At 48.6% G+C, this 22,588-nt stretch overlaps 1 protein-coding gene across 1 annotated transcript in view; it reads left to right on the forward strand.

The window, feature by feature from the left end:
* The window catches only part of RB1 (RB transcriptional corepressor 1), a 1,278,597-nt gene that overhangs the window by 1,230,600 nt on the left and 25,409 nt on the right, over nucleotides 1-22,588 (forward strand). Inside the window, exon 26 of the mRNA XM_085621884.1 lies at nucleotides 17,245-17,276. Coding sequence (XP_085478010.1) covers nucleotides 17,245-17,276 — 32 coding nt within the window. The remainder of the gene's footprint in view (nucleotides 1-17,244; nucleotides 17,277-22,588) is intronic.

Raw genomic sequence — 22,588 nt, forward strand, 5'->3', positions numbered from 1 at the left:
TGCTGTGGCATGAGGTACAGATCCAGGAGAAGTTTCTGAACAAGGAAGAGTAGGATTGAAGAATCCCAAGAAAGTTCCATCAGAACTGGGAACCAAACTTGCGATCTCCAATAAGGCATCACTGACACCACTTCTGCTGACTGTCTGCGGCCCTGGTCTTCCACCCTCCTCACCATTAAAAACAGAGGAAACTCATACCAATGCTCCAGCTTCCAATTCTGGAGAAAGGCATCCGTTGCCACCGCCAGAGAGACCGGCCTCTAACTGAAGAAACTGGGAAGTTGATGATCCATTCTGGAGGCAAAGAAGTCCACAGAAAACAGGCTCCACTGGACTTGCGATCATGGAGAAGAGATCTGCATCCAATTTCAAGAGAATGGAATCATGGCAGTGATGAGAATGCCAATCTGTCACCTGGTTCGACTGCCCAGGAAGATACTCTTTTATGACCAATACATGATGGTCCAGGCAGAAGTGCCAAAATCTTTAGCTAGGTCCGACAATGCGTTTGACCTGGTCCCTCCTAGGTTACTGATATAACACACCGTAGACATGTTGTCCATCTTTAGGAGGACGCAAGACCAAATGTTGTCTTTAGTCCAACAACGTACCTCAAAGGAGCCCACCAGGTGTTCCAAACAGTTGACGTGCAGTCTCTGGTAGCCTTGAAACCAGTTTCCGCCTCTAGAAACAACTCCACAATGAGCGCCCCAGACCAGTCTGCTGGCGTCAGACTCTATAACCAAATTAGAGCTGGAACCGAAAATTGCCCTTTCATTCCAAGCCTCCTTATGGGAAAGCCACCATTGGCTCTCTTCCCGCACTTCCTCCTATAGGGGAACCACCTTAGAGTAAATGAGACCCTTCCTGAGGTGATGGCCCTTGAGTCGCTGAAGGGCTCAATAACGCAGGGGCCCTGGAAAGATCGCTTGAATTGAAGATGACACCAAGCCCACCACCCTCACTATCTGTAGTAATGAGGTGTAAGTCCTGGATAGAATCTGCCTCAACTCGTGGCAAATCTATACATGGAGACATTCATTCAACAAGCAACCTCTGAAACCAGATAGTTTTGTGATTTGGGATCATAAGGTATGTTTATTTAGCATTGTAGGAAGCATTGTAAGTTAGTGAATTTTTAGATTTGTTTAGCACTATCAAAAAGGTTAATGTCTCTAGCGCTGTTAATCTGCCTGAGCCATGCAAGGGAAAGTTATTGAGTGAGTAGCGAGTGCTTTAAAATCCTTTGTAAAAGAGTGTAAAGACATTTCTCTTTCAGAGTTCTGTGGACCAGGCATCAAAGCAACACTCGTGCTTTTTAACTGCCATCTTTTGAGATGCCGTGTGGGGTTTCCCCCCTCTCCTTGCCACACATTTCACTTTCTGGCCAGTAGATTGATGGAAATTCACTAAGAGAGTGGCATTCATTGCGATATGCTGAATGCCCGGAAGCTTACAAGCTTGATAAATAATGTGATTTGGGGTGTTATGAGTTTAAATATTGTTACCGGGGGAGGAGCCAAGATGGCGACCGGGACGGCAGCGTAGGCTCCCGGCTCCGTGAACCTCCGCACCCCGCACAGATATCCTGCACGAGATCCTTAGCCTGCGCTATCTACCCGTGTTGGTGAACGCGAGCGGCAACCGGCCGTGTGACCCCGAAGTTTCTGGCAGCGGTTCCGCCGGAGAAATGCCCGTCTGAAGTTTGCGGCCTGTGCAGCCCCGGAGCCAGGATCTCGAGTGAACGCCGTGGCCGGGCGGCAGTGCAACAACAACGGCCTTTGGTGACTGGGTGGGGTTGGACTGCCGGAGTGGTGCGAATGTCGGACTGCGCTTCGCCGTGGTCGCTCCTACCACTAAGCGTAGCTGAACGAGTGCGTGCCTGAGGTGGCAACTACAGGACTCTCCGGTGATTGCTTCAGCCTTCGCCGGTGAGCTGCCCAGACGCCGCCGGTAACTTGTCCCGATTCTTGCGGGCTGCTCCCGGATTTTCGCGGGCGCTGGTCCGTGGTGGGGACGACTGTGGCCCGTGACCACACACCGGACACATTGCTTGCCTGCCCTCGGAACCCAGTTACCAGTGCCATGGAACCCGAGGCGCTTGTGTCTGAGCCCCGGTCCCGATCTGGGATGGACCTACCCAACGGCCATTTTGGTATGCCAGAGTCCACCATCCTGTACACTGGGTTGCAGCAGGATTGGGAGGGTGTGACTCTGAGGAGCGTAGCGGAGCGAGCGCCGGGAGCTGTACTGGGGTACGGTGACCTTCTCGAGGCTCTCGGTGCCCTTCACTCCACCCTGATTCACGGAGCCTGGGTGTTGGGGAGCAAGCTCGATGGAGTGACATCAGCGTCGGAACAGTTGCCGCCTGCCTATCCCCAGGTACACTGGGACTTCTCACGCCGCGCACGGGGGGACAGTGTCGTGGCCGCCCCTGTGAATAGTGCACACCTGGACTCTCCGGACAGTATATTAACGTGCGATCAGCTGGCTGTGGATTTGGTCTGTTCCGGAGGTTTCGGATCTGAGCGGGGGGTGGTGGCCTTGTCCCGTGCGCGGTCTCCGACGACCCAGGCAACGTCCAAGCAACGGTCGCCCGCCCTGGCTGATTCCGCCTTCCTGGGCCTGGTGTGCAGTGTAAATCCTGGCTCGGCATCGGGAAAGACGATCCTCCCTAGAGCTGACTGTGTCGATCTTCAGAGCCCTCTACCCTACCTGTGTGTGTCGCTTCCTGAGTTTTATTGGACACTTCTCTTCCTGGTAACATTGGACATGGCACTGGGACGAGGGGTATGCATGGGTGGGTTTGCAAAGAGTGGCCAAGGATGATGCTGACCCTTCCGAGGTGGTCACCTACTAGGCGGGCGGGCTCGGGAGTTGTGTGCTCTCATGGCATAATTGTTAGTGTACCAAGTGCGTAATCCTCCTTACTCCTCTTTGACAGGGTCGATTTTGTGTTCTTTATTGTATGCTTTATGGGAAACCGTGTGGTGCGGGAGGGAGAAACCGGGGGCGTGTTTTGCAGGCCCTCCTCCAGTTTATTAATACTCTCTCTACCCCCCCGTCTGGTGGGGGCTCCTTTCCCACTTCTTTTCTCTGTTCTTCTATATTTCGGGTCTGGTTCCGGGGCGACAGGCACACTGCTGGGGGGGGGGGCCGTACTCATCTGCAGAGGTGCAGGGTGGGGGGTTGGGGGGGGGGGATCCTTTAGTCTTTCACCTCCTTTTTCTATGGCCTCCTTTTCTTCTCTTATTCTTCTTTGTCTTTTTCTGGGATCAGCATGGTAGTACTCCTTCGTTGTTAATCACTGCTGTTTCCGGAGTGCCATAATTTCCGTGGAGTTTCCTGGGTCTTGGGGCAGGGGGTTGCAGGCCCAAATGGCCGTGTCATTCCTCCACATCCTGAACTTACTGTTTCAGCGCCATTGCTTAGATAGACTGCTGTGTATTGTTTACGTTCATCGATCTGCCTGCCATTTTTCGCTGCTGGGAAACTGTTTGGCACCTGATCCTTCCATCCTTTTCTATTATAAAATGTAAACCTTTATTATCCTGGTCTCCTACCTGGGCTGTTCAGAGACTGGGAGTATGCTAGTGTCGAGATTTTGCTCCCTGAGGTACTGATTGTGATAGACCTGCTTTCTGTTATTCTGATTGTTTAGCGGCCGGCCCCGGGGGTTGTAGGCCCATATGTGTAATTGCTTGAAATGTCAATAAAGGTTTTCAAAAAAAAAAAATATATATATATTGTTACCACACATTCTGCTCATGTCCTTTGGTGGTTACCCAGCCCTTCAATTTATAAGCGACTATTGCCCTTGTTTCCAGGAGTTGGCCCACCACAGACATGCTTCACAACCTATACATATGTACATTCTTTGCAAACGCAGCAAAGGAAATTGTCAGTTTCCCTCTCCTCTTAGAAGAATCAGGCAGTACAAACAAGCACCAAGAAAGTAAATTAATGCTAGCACCATTTTCAAAGATTTATGTGGGCCCAAATTCATTTCTCAGCACTAGTTCATGTCCATTATTTTGCCACAGAGCAGTTGCCGTTAAAGCAGCAAACATCTTGTGTGAGATTTATGATGAGGACAATTGTTTGTGTAAGCTCGATGTAGGTGTACAAATAGACAATTTACAATTGTGAAATCCAGATCAGGGTTGCTCTTACCAAATACTCTTTGACTGGGCCATTCCGCAAGTGGATGTTTCCTTCAATAAGTCTGATTGCAGTTGAGGACAAATGCCTGTATCTAGAGTTTACCCTCTTCCTCTGAGGAAGAAATTATTTTTAGGAGATGTTTGCCATTTTTAGAATGGTCAGTGAAAAGCCTCTTTGCTTTTTCACCAATTTCATTCTGTCACACGATTCTCCAGAGGTTAACCCTTTAGCAGCAATATCTGAGATGAACTTTAAAGACACAATTTGGTAGAGACTGATTTGGTGTTAGAAACTGATTCAGCTCTCCAGCAACCTTCCCCTGGTGGCCCCCATGTTCTGAATTGTTTTTCCTTCAGCAGTAGAAAAGACCCAAATTTAGTTTTCACTAAAGACAAAATGGTACTGCGAACAGTACTCTTTTATTCTTAGGGTTTTAAAATAATTTTTTCTTAACCCGTAAATCATTTTGTGTGTTTCTAAGCCAAGGCTCATCAACTGAACAAACTCTACTCAAATTAATGCTGATTGTGTTTTTAATGAATATCTTTATTGAATGTTCATGGCGTACAAAACATCCACTCAGATGTCAAATCATTATTTGAACAAATAACCAACAAAAGGTACAGTGTACGTTATACATTTACGCATATAGAAAATGTGATGTGTTCAAACTGTGCATCTTTCTAGCAGTATTCAAGTATAGACAAAGAACAGAATAAGGTACTCAATGGCTAAACAAGCATCCACCACCAACAAAAAGCTAAGAGGAGGAGGCAGTTTGACAAGTTCTGCTGTGCGCCAAGGTTGGGCGATGTCCCACTGGGCTATTACCAATCAGATTAATTTGTGTTTTTAGGTAGCCATTGGCTTCTGTATTCTTAATTATATGAAGCAAGGCCAATTTAGGGGATGGCTGGATCGGACACAAGTGTTCTCGATAGGGATGCAGATACACAGTGCCAGAAAGTTTGGATGGGCGTGTAGCCCTGGATGGTGTGAAAGAAAATTACAACATCTGTTTTACACCAAACACATATGAGGGGTTGCATTTTCTCATTTCCGCAATATATTGTAACAACAGTAAAACCTGTAGGGATATTTAAATTAGATGAGGCCCTAATGTGAGGCAGTGGAAAATTCCTTGGACGACAGTAGGGCATCTCTCCAATCTTCATCTGTTAGAAGTACTACCTTGCCCTCCCTGGATTCTTGCAGTTTGTGGAGGGAGTTGGGAAAGTTAATGATTAAATACAACTGAGAAATCTTCCATCACCTTTGGGAACTTATTGTCAAATTGGCCTATAAAGGGTTAAAGTATTGTATTACATCCGAGTCTTTCAGTAGTGGGTTGATGGCATGTCAGAGTTGGAATCAGCAGAAGAATTGAGATCTTTGGACGTCAGACTCAGCTTGGAGATCTGAGACTGAACGTAGATGGAAACCACATCCATGATATTCTACTAGCATCCCAACCTCTGAAACCTTCGACAGAAGTAGGGTCCCGATACATATCCCGAGCAACTGTAGGGTTTCCCCCCATCAGTTTATCATGCCACTGGAATGCCTGTTAGGAGTCATGCCAAATAGTATCAGCTTAGTGACTCACACTATCGGTGGGGGGGTCAGTCCTTCATAAAGGTAGTACGGATCAGTCGCCCATCTCTCGGCTTAGGTGTATGACAATAAGGTGGGAGGCCTTATAGGCGATGGCCATCGTACCTAAACCCCTGTTCAGTTGATTTTTGTAGCAATTCACTATAGAGACTCTTTTGACTTTATTCTCTCATCACAAATTCTGAACAAAGGTATTCACTTTTCTATTGAAAGATTGTGGATTGCGAGAGGGATAGTTCTGCAAATCGTAAAGTAGCTTGGACAGAGACAGCATTTTAGTAATGGCCACCCTTTCCACGATATAGAAGGGGATTGGAGATCAATAGATTAGGTCCCTGTGTAGGTTCCCCAAGAGCAGCCGGATGTTGCCTTGCAGTTGTAGGACTGTGATGTTTACTTCTAGATATCAGAATCCATTCAGGACCATCGTCAATTCCCAGCATCAGGCATCAGGTTCCATAGAGTCATTAATTGGATATAGGATTGACTTCGACTGGTTAACTTTAAGACCTGATATCAGTTGGAGGAAATTGTGGAGTGTAAGGACCTGCGGGCCAAAGTTTTGGGGAGTAGTTTCATGACTTATATACTTAAATCTGATGGATTCCCTGTGGGTCATTTTGTGGGATTTTTTTTGTGGGATTTGCTACATTGTCTATTGTTTCCAGTCCAATGAGGACCTGGCTTGGCAGTTCGGGCTGGACTGTTCCCATGAGGCACAGGGTCAAGACTGATTTGCATATGGCTGGGTTCAAACTGGACCTGCATGGTGAGCAAAAAAACGATGGACTTAGGCGCAGATCTCTGTACTGGGGTGAATGTATGACATTGTTCTGCATTCTATCCATCAACTGTTGTTTTCACATTGTCTATTGTAGCAGAATTCAAAGAGGAAGTAGTGCTCAAATTATTCATTGGATCCATAGACTGTGGAACACACTGGCTTTAGAGAAGTTTACCTAAACAGTGAATCAGGGATTAATTCATTTAAACATGTAATCATTACTGCACTATCTTGCCAGACCAGACAGTTCATAGATGTGCCCACAGAGACAGGATCGCTATTGCGGACATGTAGAGCCTTCCATAAAATGGTGGCTAAAAAAAGAGCGAAAGCTGAGGCTTCAAATGCCCCGCAGCTCTTGTTGTTGCAGGCTGAGAGGCCCTGCAGAGATAAGCGGATTAACCTTCGTACTCTGTGGTCCGTAGTGGACACTGAACTTCCCACACATTCTGTACTTTCAGACTTTACTCACTATGGGGACTGGACGTCGCCTAATCATCTGACTCTTCAGAGCCTTGAGAGATCACACGTTTGCTCCCTCACTTCATTAGGGAACTTGTTCCTTGCTGGCCAGCTTCTTCTCATCGACCGCCTAGTTGATGACTTCACTCTTCCGGGGAGGGGGAGAATGGGTGTCAGTTTTTACAATATCACTTGATACGGCACAACCTTTGGACTCTGTGGTCCGTAGTGGACACTGAACTTCCCACATATTCTGTAGTTAAGACTTTTTGCACCATGGGGATTGGACGTCGCCTAATCACCTGACTCTACAGAGCTTTGAGAGATCACAAGATTGCTCCCTCACTTCAGTAGGGACTTGTTCCTTGCTGGCCAGCTTCTTTATCACTGGATACAGCACAACTTTCGTATTCTGTGGTCCGTGGTGGAGACTGAACTTCATACACATTCTGTAGTTCAGACTTTGCACACTATGGGGGACTGGACTTCACCTAATACCTGACTGTATAAAACTGCGAGAGATCACACGGGTGCTCTGCTTGTCTCCCTTAGAGACAAATGGGATACAGACCTAGGCCAGACACTCCACGATTCTGAATGGGGTAGAGCCCTTGAGTTTCAACACAAAGTCTCCCGCAATGCACGTTTCAGAGTATGCAATTCACCACACACCACAGAGCGTACCACACACCACATCACTTCAACCACTGTTTCTCCACGGCTCGCCTGGGCTGCCTGCACTGCCAGGTGTTTTCGGCTGATCTCCAATGAATTGTCTGGTCCTGCCCTTGCCTCATACTGACAGGCTACACGCTCCACCCAGTAACTGCATTCCTGGACTTAGCCACTTGGGAGGCCTGTGCCCTAGCCATTTTTAAGCACAGGAAGTGTGTGGTAGTTAGGGTGTGCTTTGCAAGTCTAGCATTACTCCTCGCTAAAGGTGCCATCACCCTTAATTGGCAGTCCCCCCAGCCTCCCTGGCTGGTGTCCTGGCATGGAGCTGTGCAGCGGTGGGGGAAGGGCTGAGAGCGAGGCTTTACGCCTCAAGGAGGTCCAGCGCATCCATAAGCAGCCCATCTCCGCAGCATGGGACACTTGAACACTTTCCCCCACTCACCAGAGATGATACATTACCCGTGAGTCATATGACCAGGGCACGAGTCGGAGGTACACGCCGGTGGACGGCGTCCATCCACTATTTTTACAGGGTGAACGCCGTCCACTCTGCTAAGAATTTGGGCCACACTGAATAATGTGCTGAACGCGTCCCGGTGTTATTTCCAAACACAGTGTAATTTCCAAACACCGGGCCACTGTCAGCAGTGCCTGCACGTTGTCAGCTTTTCATCTGCAACAAGCAACAAGGTGCAGGAAGTGAGGGGGCTTTCTTATTTTAGACTCCTGCTGGGCCCATAACAAAGGCCGAATTTGAGGGGTCATCAGGCCTCCCTTTGTTGGAGTCTCTTGACTGGGAGCAGCCAGAAGCCTCACGCCTAATGCAAATGAAGTGGAGGGGAAACAAAGGCTCAAACCTTGTTAGCTCTTCACACTTAATTAAGAAAGTCAGCTTTGCACTTCCTTCAGTCCCTGTTTAGGAGATATGCATGCACTGTAAGAATGTCAGATGTGTTGGTCTTTCCCAGTATTTACACAAAGCAAATTGCATGTATATAGAGCTTACATCCCCTGAGGAGGCGTTGAAATAATTTAAGTACCACTATTTTTTCTTGTATAGCCCTACTCCTCCCAATGCAGAGTGTCAGAGGGCTTTACATCAACACGTGCATATTACATGTATAATAAATTATGTACGTTTGTAAATGAATGTACAGGATGTGTTACATAAAACTGGGGGATTGCAAGGTGTAGAAGTCACACATCAGCTTCCATAGCTCACTGTTCTATTATCCTCGCAATGGGCTCAAACATACACATGATCGACCTGCTAAACATATGTGTGATGGCTTTAGATCTGATGTCACTTCTTGTGATGCCACTTCCTGTAAAGTAGTGGCTTGTGATGCCACTTTGTATGATGTCAATTCCTGTGATGTCATGCGCCGTGATGTCGCACGCCATGATGTCACTTCCATACTGCCTAACTAGATTAGTCCCCCCACTTATTTTATTAGGACTTGTGCCCTGCAAATGACATGCTTTTCCTGGTTCCTCACCTACTTTGTCCCTCCCTAACCTAACACGGATCCCAATCATCATCCTACCCCCACAAATGCCCTGGTCTCCAGCCCCATCCCTATCTCCCACTTGCTACTCTTTATTTTCTTTTTGCCTGCTTTTTGACGCAAAATCTAGTTTGTGATTATTCCTTTTAATGCTCTGCAATTCTTGCCCAGTAGAATTGTTTATTGCTCTTTGTTGTAAAACTTTAAAAAACATACTTAAAAAAACAAAGAGGCTGCTTGAAAACAGGAAGATATTGGAATATTTATCATTATTGTCTAATGTAGAATGCTCAGACCATTGTGTAAAATCGAGGAAGATAAGATGGTCCAAACAAAGCTAGTAAATTTGCAGTGAGTGTGTATTTAAATAAAACATGGAAATGGAAAAAATATGATCAGGCCAATATGATTGTGAATCTTCAATGCCACAACAGGCTGCTGTGTCGTGATGTAAAGAGAACTGTGGCTTGCATATCTTATCTAGTCTAATTGTGTTCCGCATTTTCCCCTTGGCTGAATACAAAGACACACGGTAACACTTGCTGATTTACCTAGCTAGGAACCTGAATTAAACACCTCGTGTTATTCTCCAAAAAATGTCCTCCTGTCAAATCAAGCAATGAAACATGCTTCAGAAGAAAACATTAATTCTTATGTATTATGAGTGATGTTTTTTAGGAAACATCACGGACTGAAAAAGGTAAGTGGCAGTGGTAAGTGGCACATTGATAAATGGAGAACCCCTGTAGCCTGTTACTATTACATTTTTGGTGCATTAATAAATCTTTTTTAAAGTTTTATTTAAAGCACATGTTTTAGCAAAACAGGATTGTACACATGAATGTAAATACGCTCAGTGTTTAGTTTTCCTGCAGCAATACAAATACGGGTTGGTAAAATCACTTCTATATTGGCTAAAATACCCAACTCTTGTCCATAAGAAGAGACAAAGAAAAATTAAATTTAGCTCCTATCTTCAAACAAACATTTATGTACTTTTGACATTCATCTGAAACTTCAAGATACGTGAGTGAATTGTTGTAGGACTAATGCTAAGTTTGTTGAGGCTGTGTTCCAAAGTTTGTTTCTCCTGTGAGTCTTTGAAACAGCCTCTCTTCAGTTATGGGCCATGTTATGAAAAAAGATTCAACACTAAGAACAAGATACAGCATATGGTTTAACAAAGTAGAATGAAAATTTGCCTAGCCTTCGTGCTGGTAAATTTCAATTCTATTAAGGACACGGAGGCGAGGATTATGCCTTCTTCCTTCGCTTTATTTTTTACAGCAGCAACTCAACAAACATCACAAACTACATTTTTCATTAACACTTGGGAAATCAAAAAGTCTTAACAGGTGTCCTTTCTCTCTGTCCGCACTCCGACCGGCCACCATAGTCCATCTACGCTGTTTCCTCTTCCTTCGCGCGAAGCCCATCCTGTCGGATTTCATGCGTCCTGTTTGGTACCATCATATCCTACAAAAGAGGCAGTGTCGGAGGCGGAACCGAAATCCAATGTAACATATCACAAGGAAACGTCAATTGTGCAACATCATCATCAACTCATGACTAAACCGAGAGAAGCCCATGAATGGATTACTTACAGTCATACGGGGAGGGTCCACTTCTCTGAAGTCCTTGGGAGGGATAATCCTCACCTCCGTGTCCTTAATAGAATTGAAACTTACCAGCACGAAGCCTAGGCAAATTTTCATTCTATGTCAGGACCGGAGGCTTCTGATAATGCCAGTTCTAAGCTTGTCGACAACTAGCCTTGCTACCTCCAGCACCGGTTTGAAATAAAACCTCTTAAAGGTGGAATCTGAGGACCAATCGGCCGCGCGCATCAGATCCTTCAATCGCGCCCCTAGGGCAAAAGCTTTAGAGGCCATTACACCTCTCGCTGAATGGGCACCAAACTGTTTAGTATCGATTCCCGCCTCCTGCATTACCCAACGCACCCATCTAGCGATGGTCGGGGATGAGACTGCCTTGTACAGCTTGCGTAACGCAATGAGCAGTTATCTTTCACCCGGAGGGCGAGATTCGTCAGTTATCTCTTCATAGGCATGGAGGCACTGCACTACACACAGTTTAGGGGAGTCTGGAAAAGCTGGATACGAAATCACTCTTGTGTTAGACTTAGTCCTCCTACTTACTTTGAAAGATACCCCTTCCAGTGAAAAGACTCTGGCAGAAATGTCCAAGGCTCTTACATCTGAGAAACGCCTGCAGGAAACCAGACATAACAACATTGCCAACTTGGCTGTCACCTCCTTACGAGAGAAAAACCTATTTGGTTGCCAAGACAGAAAAAGGTTCAAACCCTGTTCACGTCCCAGAGTACGGAGTATCGCGGTTCTGGGGGAAGCGAAAGGCAAATTCTCCTAAGGAACCGACACACCAAGGGATGCTCTAAGGAGCCGACACACCAAGGGATGTTCGCCGACAGGGGATCCCTGTACCACCATGTGACCGGCAGAAATCGCTTAACGGAAGGTGTTAATCGACCGATAGGCCAGACCATCCTCCGCTAAACCGGCCAAGAAATTAAAAACATGGACTACGTCCACCCACACGGGATCAACACCCCGTCGCACACACCAACGACGCCATCGGTGCCAGGCTGATCTATATCTCCTGGTTGTGCTATCTGCCCACGCCTTGGAGAGCAAGTCCTCAGCCTTTCCCGAAAGGCCTGGGAGCATCCAGCGACGCCGGAGATCATCCAGGCCATCAATCTCAGCGTCCCTTCTTGGACTAGTCGATAGGGAACGAGGTCAGGATTGAGAAGAATGTGGGGAGAGTGGGGGAGTGGATTGGAAAATTCCAAGAAAGTTCCAGTAGAACCGGAAACCAAACTTGAGACCTCCACCATGGCGTGATCAAGACCACCTCCGTCTGCTGGCGTCGCAGCAGCGCTGACACTCGCGTGATCATGGAAAACGGAGGGAATGCATAACTCTGCACCCCCTGCCAGTCCTGGAGGAAAGCATCCGTCGCTTCCGCCAGAGGATCCGGGCGCCAGCTGAAAAATCTCGGTAACTGATGATCAAGTCTCGACGCAAACAGGTCTACCGAGAAGGGGCCCCACTTTCCCGACAGTAGGGACAAAATCTGAGGATCCAGCTTCCAAACACTGGCATCCAGAAGGTGACGGGAGTGCCAATCGGCCACCTCATTCTCCCGTCCCAGCAGATACTCCGCTGTTACCGAAATCTGGTTGTCCAGGCAAAAGGGCCAAAAATCCTTGGCTAGATCCGCCAGCATCTTGGACCTGGTGCCCCCCAGGTGGTTGATGTACCGGACCGCCGAAACATTGTCCATCCTGAGGAGGACACATGACTGCACTCTGTCCTTCGTCCAGCACTGAACTGCAAATGAACCCGCTAGTAACTCCAAGCAGTTGATGTACAGTGACTGCTCGTGAGTGGAACAGGCTCCACCTGTGGATAACTCTCCGCACCTGGCCCCCCACCCGGAGCGACTGGCGTCTTACTCAATAACTATATCTGGGGCTGAACCGAATATCGCACGGCCATTCCAGGCCTCCATGTGCGTGAGCCACCATTGCATCTCATCCCTCACTGCTTCCGACAGTGGAATCAACTGTGAATACGTCAGGCCCCGTCTGAGGTGATACGCCTTCAGGCGCTGCATGGCCCGGTAATGCAAGTGCCCGGGGAAAATGACCTGAATGGACAAAGCGAGAAGACCAACCAAGCGCCCCAACTGGCGTAAAGAGATCTGCTGTTTCGCCAAGGTCTGACGTAGTTCGTGCCTGATCTTTGCCATCTTCCTGGCGGGAAGACTCAGAGTGGAGGACACAGAGTCGATATTGAAACCCAAAAAGGTTGCGCATTGGACGGGGACCAGCAGGGACTTTTTCTCATTTATAACAAACCCCAAACCCTGGAGGAGGTTGACAGCGGTCTGCAATTGGGTAGACAGCCGCTTGGGGCACTGGTCTTGAAACAACATGTTGTCCAAGTAGATGATAATCCGCACTCCCCGCGCCCGCAGGAACTCCACTGCCGGCCGAAGGACCTTTGTGAAGCACCACAGAAGCACCACAGAGCAGAGGATAGACCGAAAGGGAGTGTGGTGAACTCGTACACCTGACTTTCCCATCTGAACTGCAGAAAACAGCGATGAGGGGGAAATATAGGCACCGTCAGGTATGCATCCTTTAGGTCGAGCCTGACCATCCAATCTAGCGGACGCAGAACGTCCCGGAGGAGGTGGATGCCCTCCATTTTGAAGTGGCGGTACACCAGCCACTCGTTAAAGTCCTTTAGATTGATGATCGGACATCGGCCTCCGTCGACCTTGTCGACTAAAAAGCGATTGCTGAGAAAACCACCTAAATGCTCTTGCGAGCGACAAATCACACCTTTTTTGGAGGAGGGCGAACACCTCGTCGTGCACCAATCCTGCATCGCGCTTCGAGAAAGTAATGGGACGGGGGCTATATAGCTGACATGGACGGCCATGAAACTCCAACTGGAAGCCCTGGACCGTCTGCAGCACCCAAGCATCACTTGTGAGGGACACCCATGCCGGGAAGGACTGCGCCAAGCGCCCCCCCCCCCCCCTTCAAGTTCGCTGATGGCAGCACACTCAGCTCGTCCAGCACCTTGTTGCTGGCCTCTGTGGCTTCCACGACCACGGAACTTCTGCCCTCGTGTGGGATAAAAGTTATTGAAGCGGGCGTTGTCCTGAAATTGCCCGCGACCGGAGCCTTGCCCCCGCTCGGAGCTGTTGATGTGGCCGAACGAGCGGCCCCTGCCACGTCTGGCCCTCTGGAAAACCAGAGGGATAAATACTTTCCGAATGTTGGATTGTGCCCTGTCAAGGAAAGTGAAAGTAGCAACAAAGTTCCCCAACTCCTTGACGAAGGGGTCCCCAAACAGGTCCCCCGGGCCACCGCACCTGCCTCCGAGGAGGCGAGGTCACCCAACTTGGGGTCTATCTTTATAAGGAGTGACCTCCGTCTCTCAGTGGAGAGTGCGCAGTTCGCGTTCCCAATGAATACGATCGAACGCTGCACCCTATTGGAGAGAACCTCCGGGGAAATTAGGGCCCCTGACAACTTGGTCTCCTCAGCCATGTCTAATATCTTGGTGACGGGTCCTACTGCATCCAGCAGCTTGTCTTGACAGGTGCGCCAAGAACGGTCGATACCCTTCTTGGGATCCCTAATGAACTTCGCTAAAAATTTTGCCATCTTCTGGTCAATCTCCGGAGTTAGGGCCACTTTCCCTTCCAAGCTGGGGCGAGGACACTCCGCCCGGAGGCGGCTGCAAGCGTCTTTATCCATGGGCTTACGCAGACGACTCACAATGTAGTGTGCCACCTTGTCCCCAGGGTCCCAATCCGAAGACCTCGGATGGATAATATCGTCCGGGTCCAACATGTCCGAAGACCCCTCTGGGGCAGGGGCCGGGGCTGGGAGCCAAGATCTGGAGGAACACGCCTCCTCATCGGTATTGGGGGAGTCCCCATCGTCATCAGGTGAAGCGGTCCGCAGGGTTGGTGGAATACTCTCAGCAGGGGGCAACTGGGCAGGTTGAGGGGGCTCCTGTGCCAAACAGGCGCTCTTTAAGTGTGCAAACGCCTCCGTATCAACCCTTCGGTGCAGGGCTTCTTGCTAGGTGGAGAAGAGGGAGTGGGCACAGTGGTAGGGGTAGGAGTAGGGATTAGAGCCGCTAACATCGCGTAAGCTTCGTCCAAGCGCGCCGACAGACGCTGCTCTAGGGGCCCCATGGCCTGATCCACAGCCTTATAGATAGAATCATCTACTGCCTGATGAAAATCATCATCCCAGGGGAGGTAGTTTAGGGGATCCTCCTCCTGGTACTGGTCATGCTCTCCCTGCATGCTGAGGTAAATTAGGCTCCGCAGGGTCTCAGCAGCTTCAGGCAGCGCGTGTGCAGTAGCACAAATGAAAAAGGCCTGAAAGACACTAGAATTTGGAGCTGGGAGGGAGCCCAGGCGAATGTAGGTGGCCAAAGGTGCACGATAGACGGGCAGAGCCCTGGGGACACTCCAGCTCCTTCCTGTCACAGGGCAAGCCACACGGGACCGTGTCCCACAGCACTTGGTGCGAATTGCGACCCCGCAGGGTGTCAGAACCAGCACTTATTACAAACCTCACAAGACGTTCAGGCAGAAAATATGGCAAAACTGACCCTTAAGGGTGTCACACCGGGTGGCAAGAGGCAGGCAACTTCCTGAGGGCAGCGCTTGTCGGAAAACTCTGTGATCCATGTTTTGAAACTCGTGCTGCCCACAGGGAGGAACGTATGTCCCTTGGCGGTGGGAGGACCACACCGCACCAGTCTATGGGCAAAAATTAGGGGTGGGCGGAATTTGCGAAATTCACTTTCGCAAATTATCGCGAAAATGTTAAAAATCTCCGCAAACACGCGGAAATATCGCGAAGATGCAGAAGTTTTTTTCCCGCCCGTTGGCGGTATTTTCTGCATGGTCGCGGCTCGCCAACTTACCCATGCGGTTGCTCGCGGGCGCGGCCATCTTGTTTTCACTTGTCTCGCGGTGCATGATCGCGAGAAGAAAGACGAGATCGCGCAACGAATGACGTTCCTGCGGGCGCGAACTGTCGCGAGACAGCGCAAATGGCTACCAACAATCCAACATCTCGTGGAGAACGCGACCGGATCGGGAAAACTTGTCGGCGAACGCGGGGATTCAGGTAAGGCGATCGCGCGCACGCGAGAATGTATTATTTTACAGCGCAAGTAAGCAAAACATTTCTGGTAAAATGCGGATTGCAGAAATTTTGACATTTTCGCGCTCTCCGCGGAACGTGAAAATGTCAAATTATCGCAATTTCCGCGAGCGGAACGGAATTTTAGCCCGGCCTAGCGAAAATCGTGTTAGGCACGCTCTAAGCGTCCCGCGATTACCAGGGAATCTGCAAGGAGAAAGATAGCACAAGCGCTAGCAACAAACACCAGAAACACACCATAAACCCCCAAAACACAGGAGATAAGGCAAAAAACGACTTACCTTGCTGATGAGCAGCGAAGGAAGAGTAAACAGCGTAGATGGACTATGGTGTCCGGTCGGAGTGCGGACAGAGAGGAAGGACTCCTGTTAAGACTTTTTGTTTTCCCAAGTGTTCATGGAAAATGTAGTTTGTGATGTTTGTTGAGTTGCCGCTGTAAAAAATAAAGCGAAGGAAGAAGGCATAATCCGAAGCCTCCGGTCCTGCCATAGAATCTTACCTCTCTGCAACTAAACCCCACCCCAACCTTATGCTGTATATATGTTTCCCTGCTGCTGTTGTGATGTAAGAGTGAGAGAACAACACTAAGAACTGCTGATTGAGCTGAGGCTCTAATACAATAGTTGGGACATACTCTAAATAATAGTAAAGACACTATACCGTATTACTAATAGTGTTTTAATACCATTTACTGTTGAGTTAAGTCTTGACGGGTAGGAGAGCGTGCATGACAGTATATTTACTACTTGCCTTATGGCAGCCATGGTTCTAGATACTGCCTATTAATTTCTGACGAGTAACTTGAAAACCCAGACTTTTTTCATTGTTAAGTAAATAATAGCACATTGTTATTCCGTTATGCCAAACAAACCATCTTGTAAATCTAGAGTCCAGAAGCTATATTTGTGTTTATTTTTGAGGTAGCAGAAAAGATGAGTTCTAACAGGTTAGCAGGATGAGGTTACACAATGGGCGTAATGATTGTAGCCCCTGACAAATATCACTCAAATGTCCGTGGTATATTTGTGCAATGCTTTACTTATTGTTATTCATATATGGCCTTGAAATCTCAGCAACAAGTGTCTCCCCCCCCAGATTCTTCTAGAAGTGTTTCACAAACCAAAGCTTACATCTGAAATCTTCTTCTCTCACGTTGCTGTACAAAGCTTAAGAATAGCTTAAAAATATTGCAAAATGTTTGATATATATTTTTGAACAGTTGTGTATATTGTACCAAAACAAGTTGTCAGTACCCATGCTAATTCACTGTAATGTTTTTTCTTTAGCAAACACCTGGCACAAAAATTGGCAGAAATGAGTAAGTACAGCCATGTGTTGTTTCAGTGATCTGTGTACACAGAAAGTAATAATGCAAGATTCAATGCAAAACTATAACGTTACAGTATGGAGCTTTAAAGTATCAGTGTTGTATTTGTTATGTACTTTCTGCATATCATAGAGGGTAGCGCCAAGCCCTGCTTATTAGTGCTACCCTGCAAAATCGTAACTCGGAGTGTCATTGCATACAAATGCAAAGCGTATTTTTAATCCACTTTGAATATGTCATAGCAAATTTTGTCTTTCTAACATTTGTGTGCTGGTGCTTTCGGGCCACCTGCATTACTTTTAGAAAAGCGTAGGCCAGAGGTAAGAAATAGCGGAAACCTTTCCATTTGCTACCCACTTTCAAAAAACTTCTATTGCTCTAAATTATACTTTAGTATTGATTGCTGTAAGCATGGCATACGATCATGTTTTTTGTGCAAAAGACTGCTGAAAAAGATTTTATAGATTCATTTAGCTTTCAGCAGTATGTCTTTCACTCTACAGAACATGAGTAAAGCAATCATTGAATATGCAACAAAAATTGTACAACCATGTCCGACAATGCGAAATTAAAAAATATATATACATCACGGATGTAAATGTTTTCCTATTACTTGAGCTCTCAGATTCAAACTGGGGACCAGTATCTTGAACACCTAACAGACTGAAGGCTTCGTTTTTTCACCTTGTATTTTTTTGTGTGTATATACTGACACATCTGTCTTCTCAGCTCGCTATTAATGCTCATTTATCCAGTATGCTGAAAAGGGCTCTAATGCAAATTTTCCATGTGACTGCAAGAAAAAGAGCTACCATGTTTGCTACAGAGTTATCCTGATCCTATGACAGAGGCATTGCTGTCACTGTGCATCTTTCCGGCTGTCCTCAGGATGGGTACTTACGTGTGTGCCAGTTCTGTCGGATGATCTGGATGCTCTGATGCTGCAAAATGTGGTCTGTGAATGTGGCAACCGCTCCAGATTGTCTGAGTTAGTTGCTCACCTTTCGTCACCAAATGTTGGATCCTCGTACAAGGACTCACAGATAAAAATGACACTGACTGCACATGAGCAACTCTGATTATTTTGTATTTCCACTCACTATCCCTTGTTCTTCTACTTCTAGGGGATCTTTTGTCTGTGCAAGCTGTCCCTAGGTTATCCTGTTTTTAAATATCCTGCTCTTTGCACAGCCCATTCTGTAATACAGATCATGGTGGCATGATTCCAATGGGTGTTTCCCAATTTGCATGGGGACGTGGCCCGAGGAAACACTTTGCCTCTCTCTGCACCATAGTATAGACACTGGCATAGAGGCAAAGAATCTGTCAGTGGGCACACTGATTGTACACAACATATGAGGTGGTGCACTGCACCACTGAGGGCATCATGAAAGCAGGAAAAAAGGGTCCCATGAACCCCCCAGTAGTCCCACTGCCGATATGTGCACTCACAAAATGCGCCCTCCTGAGGGGGATCTCTGTACCTTTTTGAAATACAGGCTGGGTTGCCTCCTGCAAAGAAAAGATGGACCGGAAGGATCTTGTTGCCATGTTATCCATGCAAAACACCTACACCACCCTCTGCCTGACTTCAACCTCCCAGTCAACATACGCTCAAAGAAAACAAAGTCCCTCCTTAATCTCCATGGAACATTCAATTCGATGCAGCACCTCACTCAGCCAGTACACTGCAAAGCCACATCTTGGACGTTGTCTTTGCAAAATCACCAACAATCCAGTGCAAACCACCTGTATTTAGGTACTATACTAATCATCATCCCGTCCCTATCTCCCTGCTCTGTATCCTAAACAAAGGTTAACACCATTCCTGTTTGCAACTGGTTTACCACCTACTTGAAGTAGGTGGTAAACTGCAGTGTTTTGCGGCCGCAAATGTGGTCGCAAAATAATAGTAAATGGTCTGGTGACTCACTATTAGGAAGGGGTGCCCCTTCCTAATAGCGAGAGTCGCAAATGCTATTTTGAGAGACAGTGACTCGTAAAATGGCATTCATACATTCCATTACCCGTTTTTGCGGTCGCATACGGGAGGATTTCCCGTTTGCGGCTGCAAAAAAAGGGTCGTACATCTAGCTCTAAGATCCTTCACAGACTTCTCCATGAACAACCTAATTCATGAACTCCTCCCTCGCCAAGCCGACTGCATGCCCAATGCAAACTCCATTTGAAATTACCTCAAATCTTTTTTTAAAAACTATGTTTACATCCATGTTCCAATGAAAATGTGCAAGTGCAAGCCAATACCTTCAGTACCCTGGTACTCTAAAGAGTTTGCCAATAAAGAACAACTGAAACCCAGATGACCTCGTGATACTGAAGCCATCCTGCTCAATACGCAGACGGTTCCTCACATCAGCCAAAGCCATGTACTATACCAATACCATCAATGAAGCCACTAACCGAAGCAGAATACTTTTCAAGATAATCAAGCAAGGTATTAAGCCCCTGCCTGACCCATGTATTCCACACTCCACAGACCGTTACAATGAAATAAGAAGATATGGCAGAGCATCGACTACGCCAAGCTCTCTTCTTAATGCCACCCCTTCTTGTAGAATCCCACAATTGTCATCCTTCACAGTCCTGTCTCTCATAGATTTCACAGACATACTGAACTCCCTCAAAGCTGATTCCTATGAAGTCTTCCTCCCAAGCTTTCTCCAGGGAAGTGTTTTCACCCCTACTCATCATTGTCAGTGCTTCCATACTCTGGAATCTTCCCAGAACCTCTCAAGACAGGCCAAATGTTCCCACTCTGAAAGAAACAATCATTAGAACCTGATGAGCTCATCAAGTACGGGTCCATCACTCACCTACACTTCATCTGCAGGATCATTGAAAAATTCAGTTGATGTTCAACTTCAAGATCACATCAGTACTAACCATCTCTTGCATCACTACCAACCTGACTTCAGACCATGCTGCCAGCATGGACACCATTACTGTACACATCGTAGCCCTCACCCTTCTGACCACAGATGAAGATGACCAATTCCTCCTGATATTGCTGGCACTCTCAGCTACCTGCTACTCAATCGATCATCCAGAAAACCATCCACACCATGGAGTTTCAAATCGGATTCGCTGGCAATGTTCTTCACTGGTTCTCGTCCTACCTTTCCAATCAGTACTAGTTTGTTCACATGGGCACCTCAAGGTCGCAGAATGTCCCTATCAGCTGCAGGATCCCCAGGGTTCCATGCTACCTCCTATCTTCTTTACCCTCTATATGAAGCCTCTTGGGGTTCAACTCAAAGAAATCACAAAACTAGAAAGATAATAAATAAGTAACATCACGTACCTGGAGCTTGATGTCTCTGTCTCCCATCTCCTGTATTGCTGATAAGATGGTTCTCTGGATCTGAAAGAAACACGTTAGTTAGATTCCTCACCTTAGAATATCCCCAGGCGTCAGGCTGGAGCCGGAAAGATTTTTCTTCAGCAATACCCCTTGTGCGTCGCTAGGCGTCGTCTGCGGCTCCGCGTTTGTCGTCGGCGTCGTGCTTCGGAATGCCGTTGTCAGAGTACTTAGACGCCGCCCTCGCGCGCTGACGTCAGTTCTTCTTTTTTCCGCGCCAGACAGCGCCGATCCGGGAAGAGCTTACCCCTTTAGTCATTTTTTGACTAAAACATTTTGGACTCTTTTGTCTACTCGTCGACTCAAACTGGTGCCGGTAGGATGCCTGGGTTTAAAGCATGTGACTCCTATCACCGACTGATGTCTGTAACGGACCACCATCGCTGGTGCCTTTACTGTCTTGGGGCCGACCACGATGCGGAGTCGTGCCTCGACTGCCAGGCCTTGACCTCGAAGGCTAGGCGGGAGCGGTCCCGCAAGCTTCTCGAGCTCCGGCACTCGGCTCCGCGCCGTTCACGGTCCCGGTCCAGGAGGAGGTCGAAGGATCGGTCGCGGAGCCGCAGCCACCATCACCTCTCGTCGGGTTCCAAGTCTTCGGGTAAGTCGAAGCATGGTAAGAAGTCCAAGAGACGACATCCCTCTTCGGACTCCCCTCGCCGGTCGCGCGACTCGTTTGAGGGGCCGGGTGGTACCACCCCCGCCGCGTCTGTCCCAATACCCACCGGTCCCTGGGACTGACGCGACTCCAGCGGAGATCAGTGCCTTCCTCTCGGCCATGAGGGGCCTGGCTCTGCCGTCGACGCCTGCCGGCGCGCCTTCGGGCCCCGCGGGCTCGACTGGGCGGCCTAGCGTGCCGGCAGCCCCGGCGCCGTCGTCGATTTCGGTCCCGACGCCGCAGGTCCCCGTGGGATCCAGGCCTGGATCTCAGTCGGTGCCGGTCGACCTCACGACGCCTCCTCCGCCGGCGCCGACACCGGTCCGGGCCCGGCGCCGCATCCGACGCCGATGGATGACCGCTTCATCTTCCATCCGGCTCCAGTTATTCCCCCTGTTTATCAGGAATCGGATGACGGGGGCGATGGGAGGGGTCTGAGGACCCTCTGGCTCACCAGAGCCAGTTATCACAGGACTGGGCAGATGAGCTGGGGGATGCCAGTGGACTTGATACCTCCCCTGACACTGGCTTCATCTCTCCTCCGACCGTGGCTTCGGAGGAAGGTTCTACCTTTTCTGTGGCGTTACGTAAGGCAGCCGAAGCCCTCGGGCTGGAGCTCCCTACTTTGGCCGTGAGGACTACCCTCCTCACTGAAGTGCTCCAACCCTCAGCAAGCTCTTCGGAGCCTCTGCTGCCGTTTAGCGAAGCACTGATGGACGTTCTTAAGGGCACCTGGTCCAAGCCCTCCACAGTACCTCCTGTGGATCAGAACGTGGCCCGTCGCCGCCGCCCTGCTCCGGGCGATCCCAGTTTTCTGTCTCAACACCCCACCCCCGAGAGCCTGGTTATCCAGGCCTCTACTTCCCAGACCTCCTTCCCGTCCGCTCCCCCGGATCGGGCATCCAAGAGACTGGAGCAGTTTGGCAAAAAGCTGTTCTCCTCCCTTAGTTTAGGGCTGCAGTCTATTAACACCGCTTGTCTCTTGGACCGTTACTCCCACTCTCTGTGGGATACGGTGGAGGACTGCCCCTGTGTCCGGAGGAGGCCCGGACACGGCTCGCCCAGGCTCTTGCCGATGGGCGGGACGCAGCGCGGTATGCCATCCGATGTGGTTTGGACACGACGGACTCGCTAGGCAGGGCAATGTCGTCCACGGTGGTGCTTCGTCGTCACGCCTGGTTGCGGTCCACGTCTTTTTCCGGGGATGTCCAGAGCACCCACATGGACATGACCTTTGATGGCGATCGACTCTTTGGCGCCAAAGCGGAC

The sequence above is a fragment of the Triturus cristatus genome, chromosome 8 (assembly GCF_964204655.1).
Source record: "Triturus cristatus chromosome 8, aTriCri1.1, whole genome shotgun sequence".
Lineage (NCBI taxonomy): Eukaryota > Metazoa > Chordata > Amphibia > Caudata > Salamandridae > Triturus > Triturus cristatus.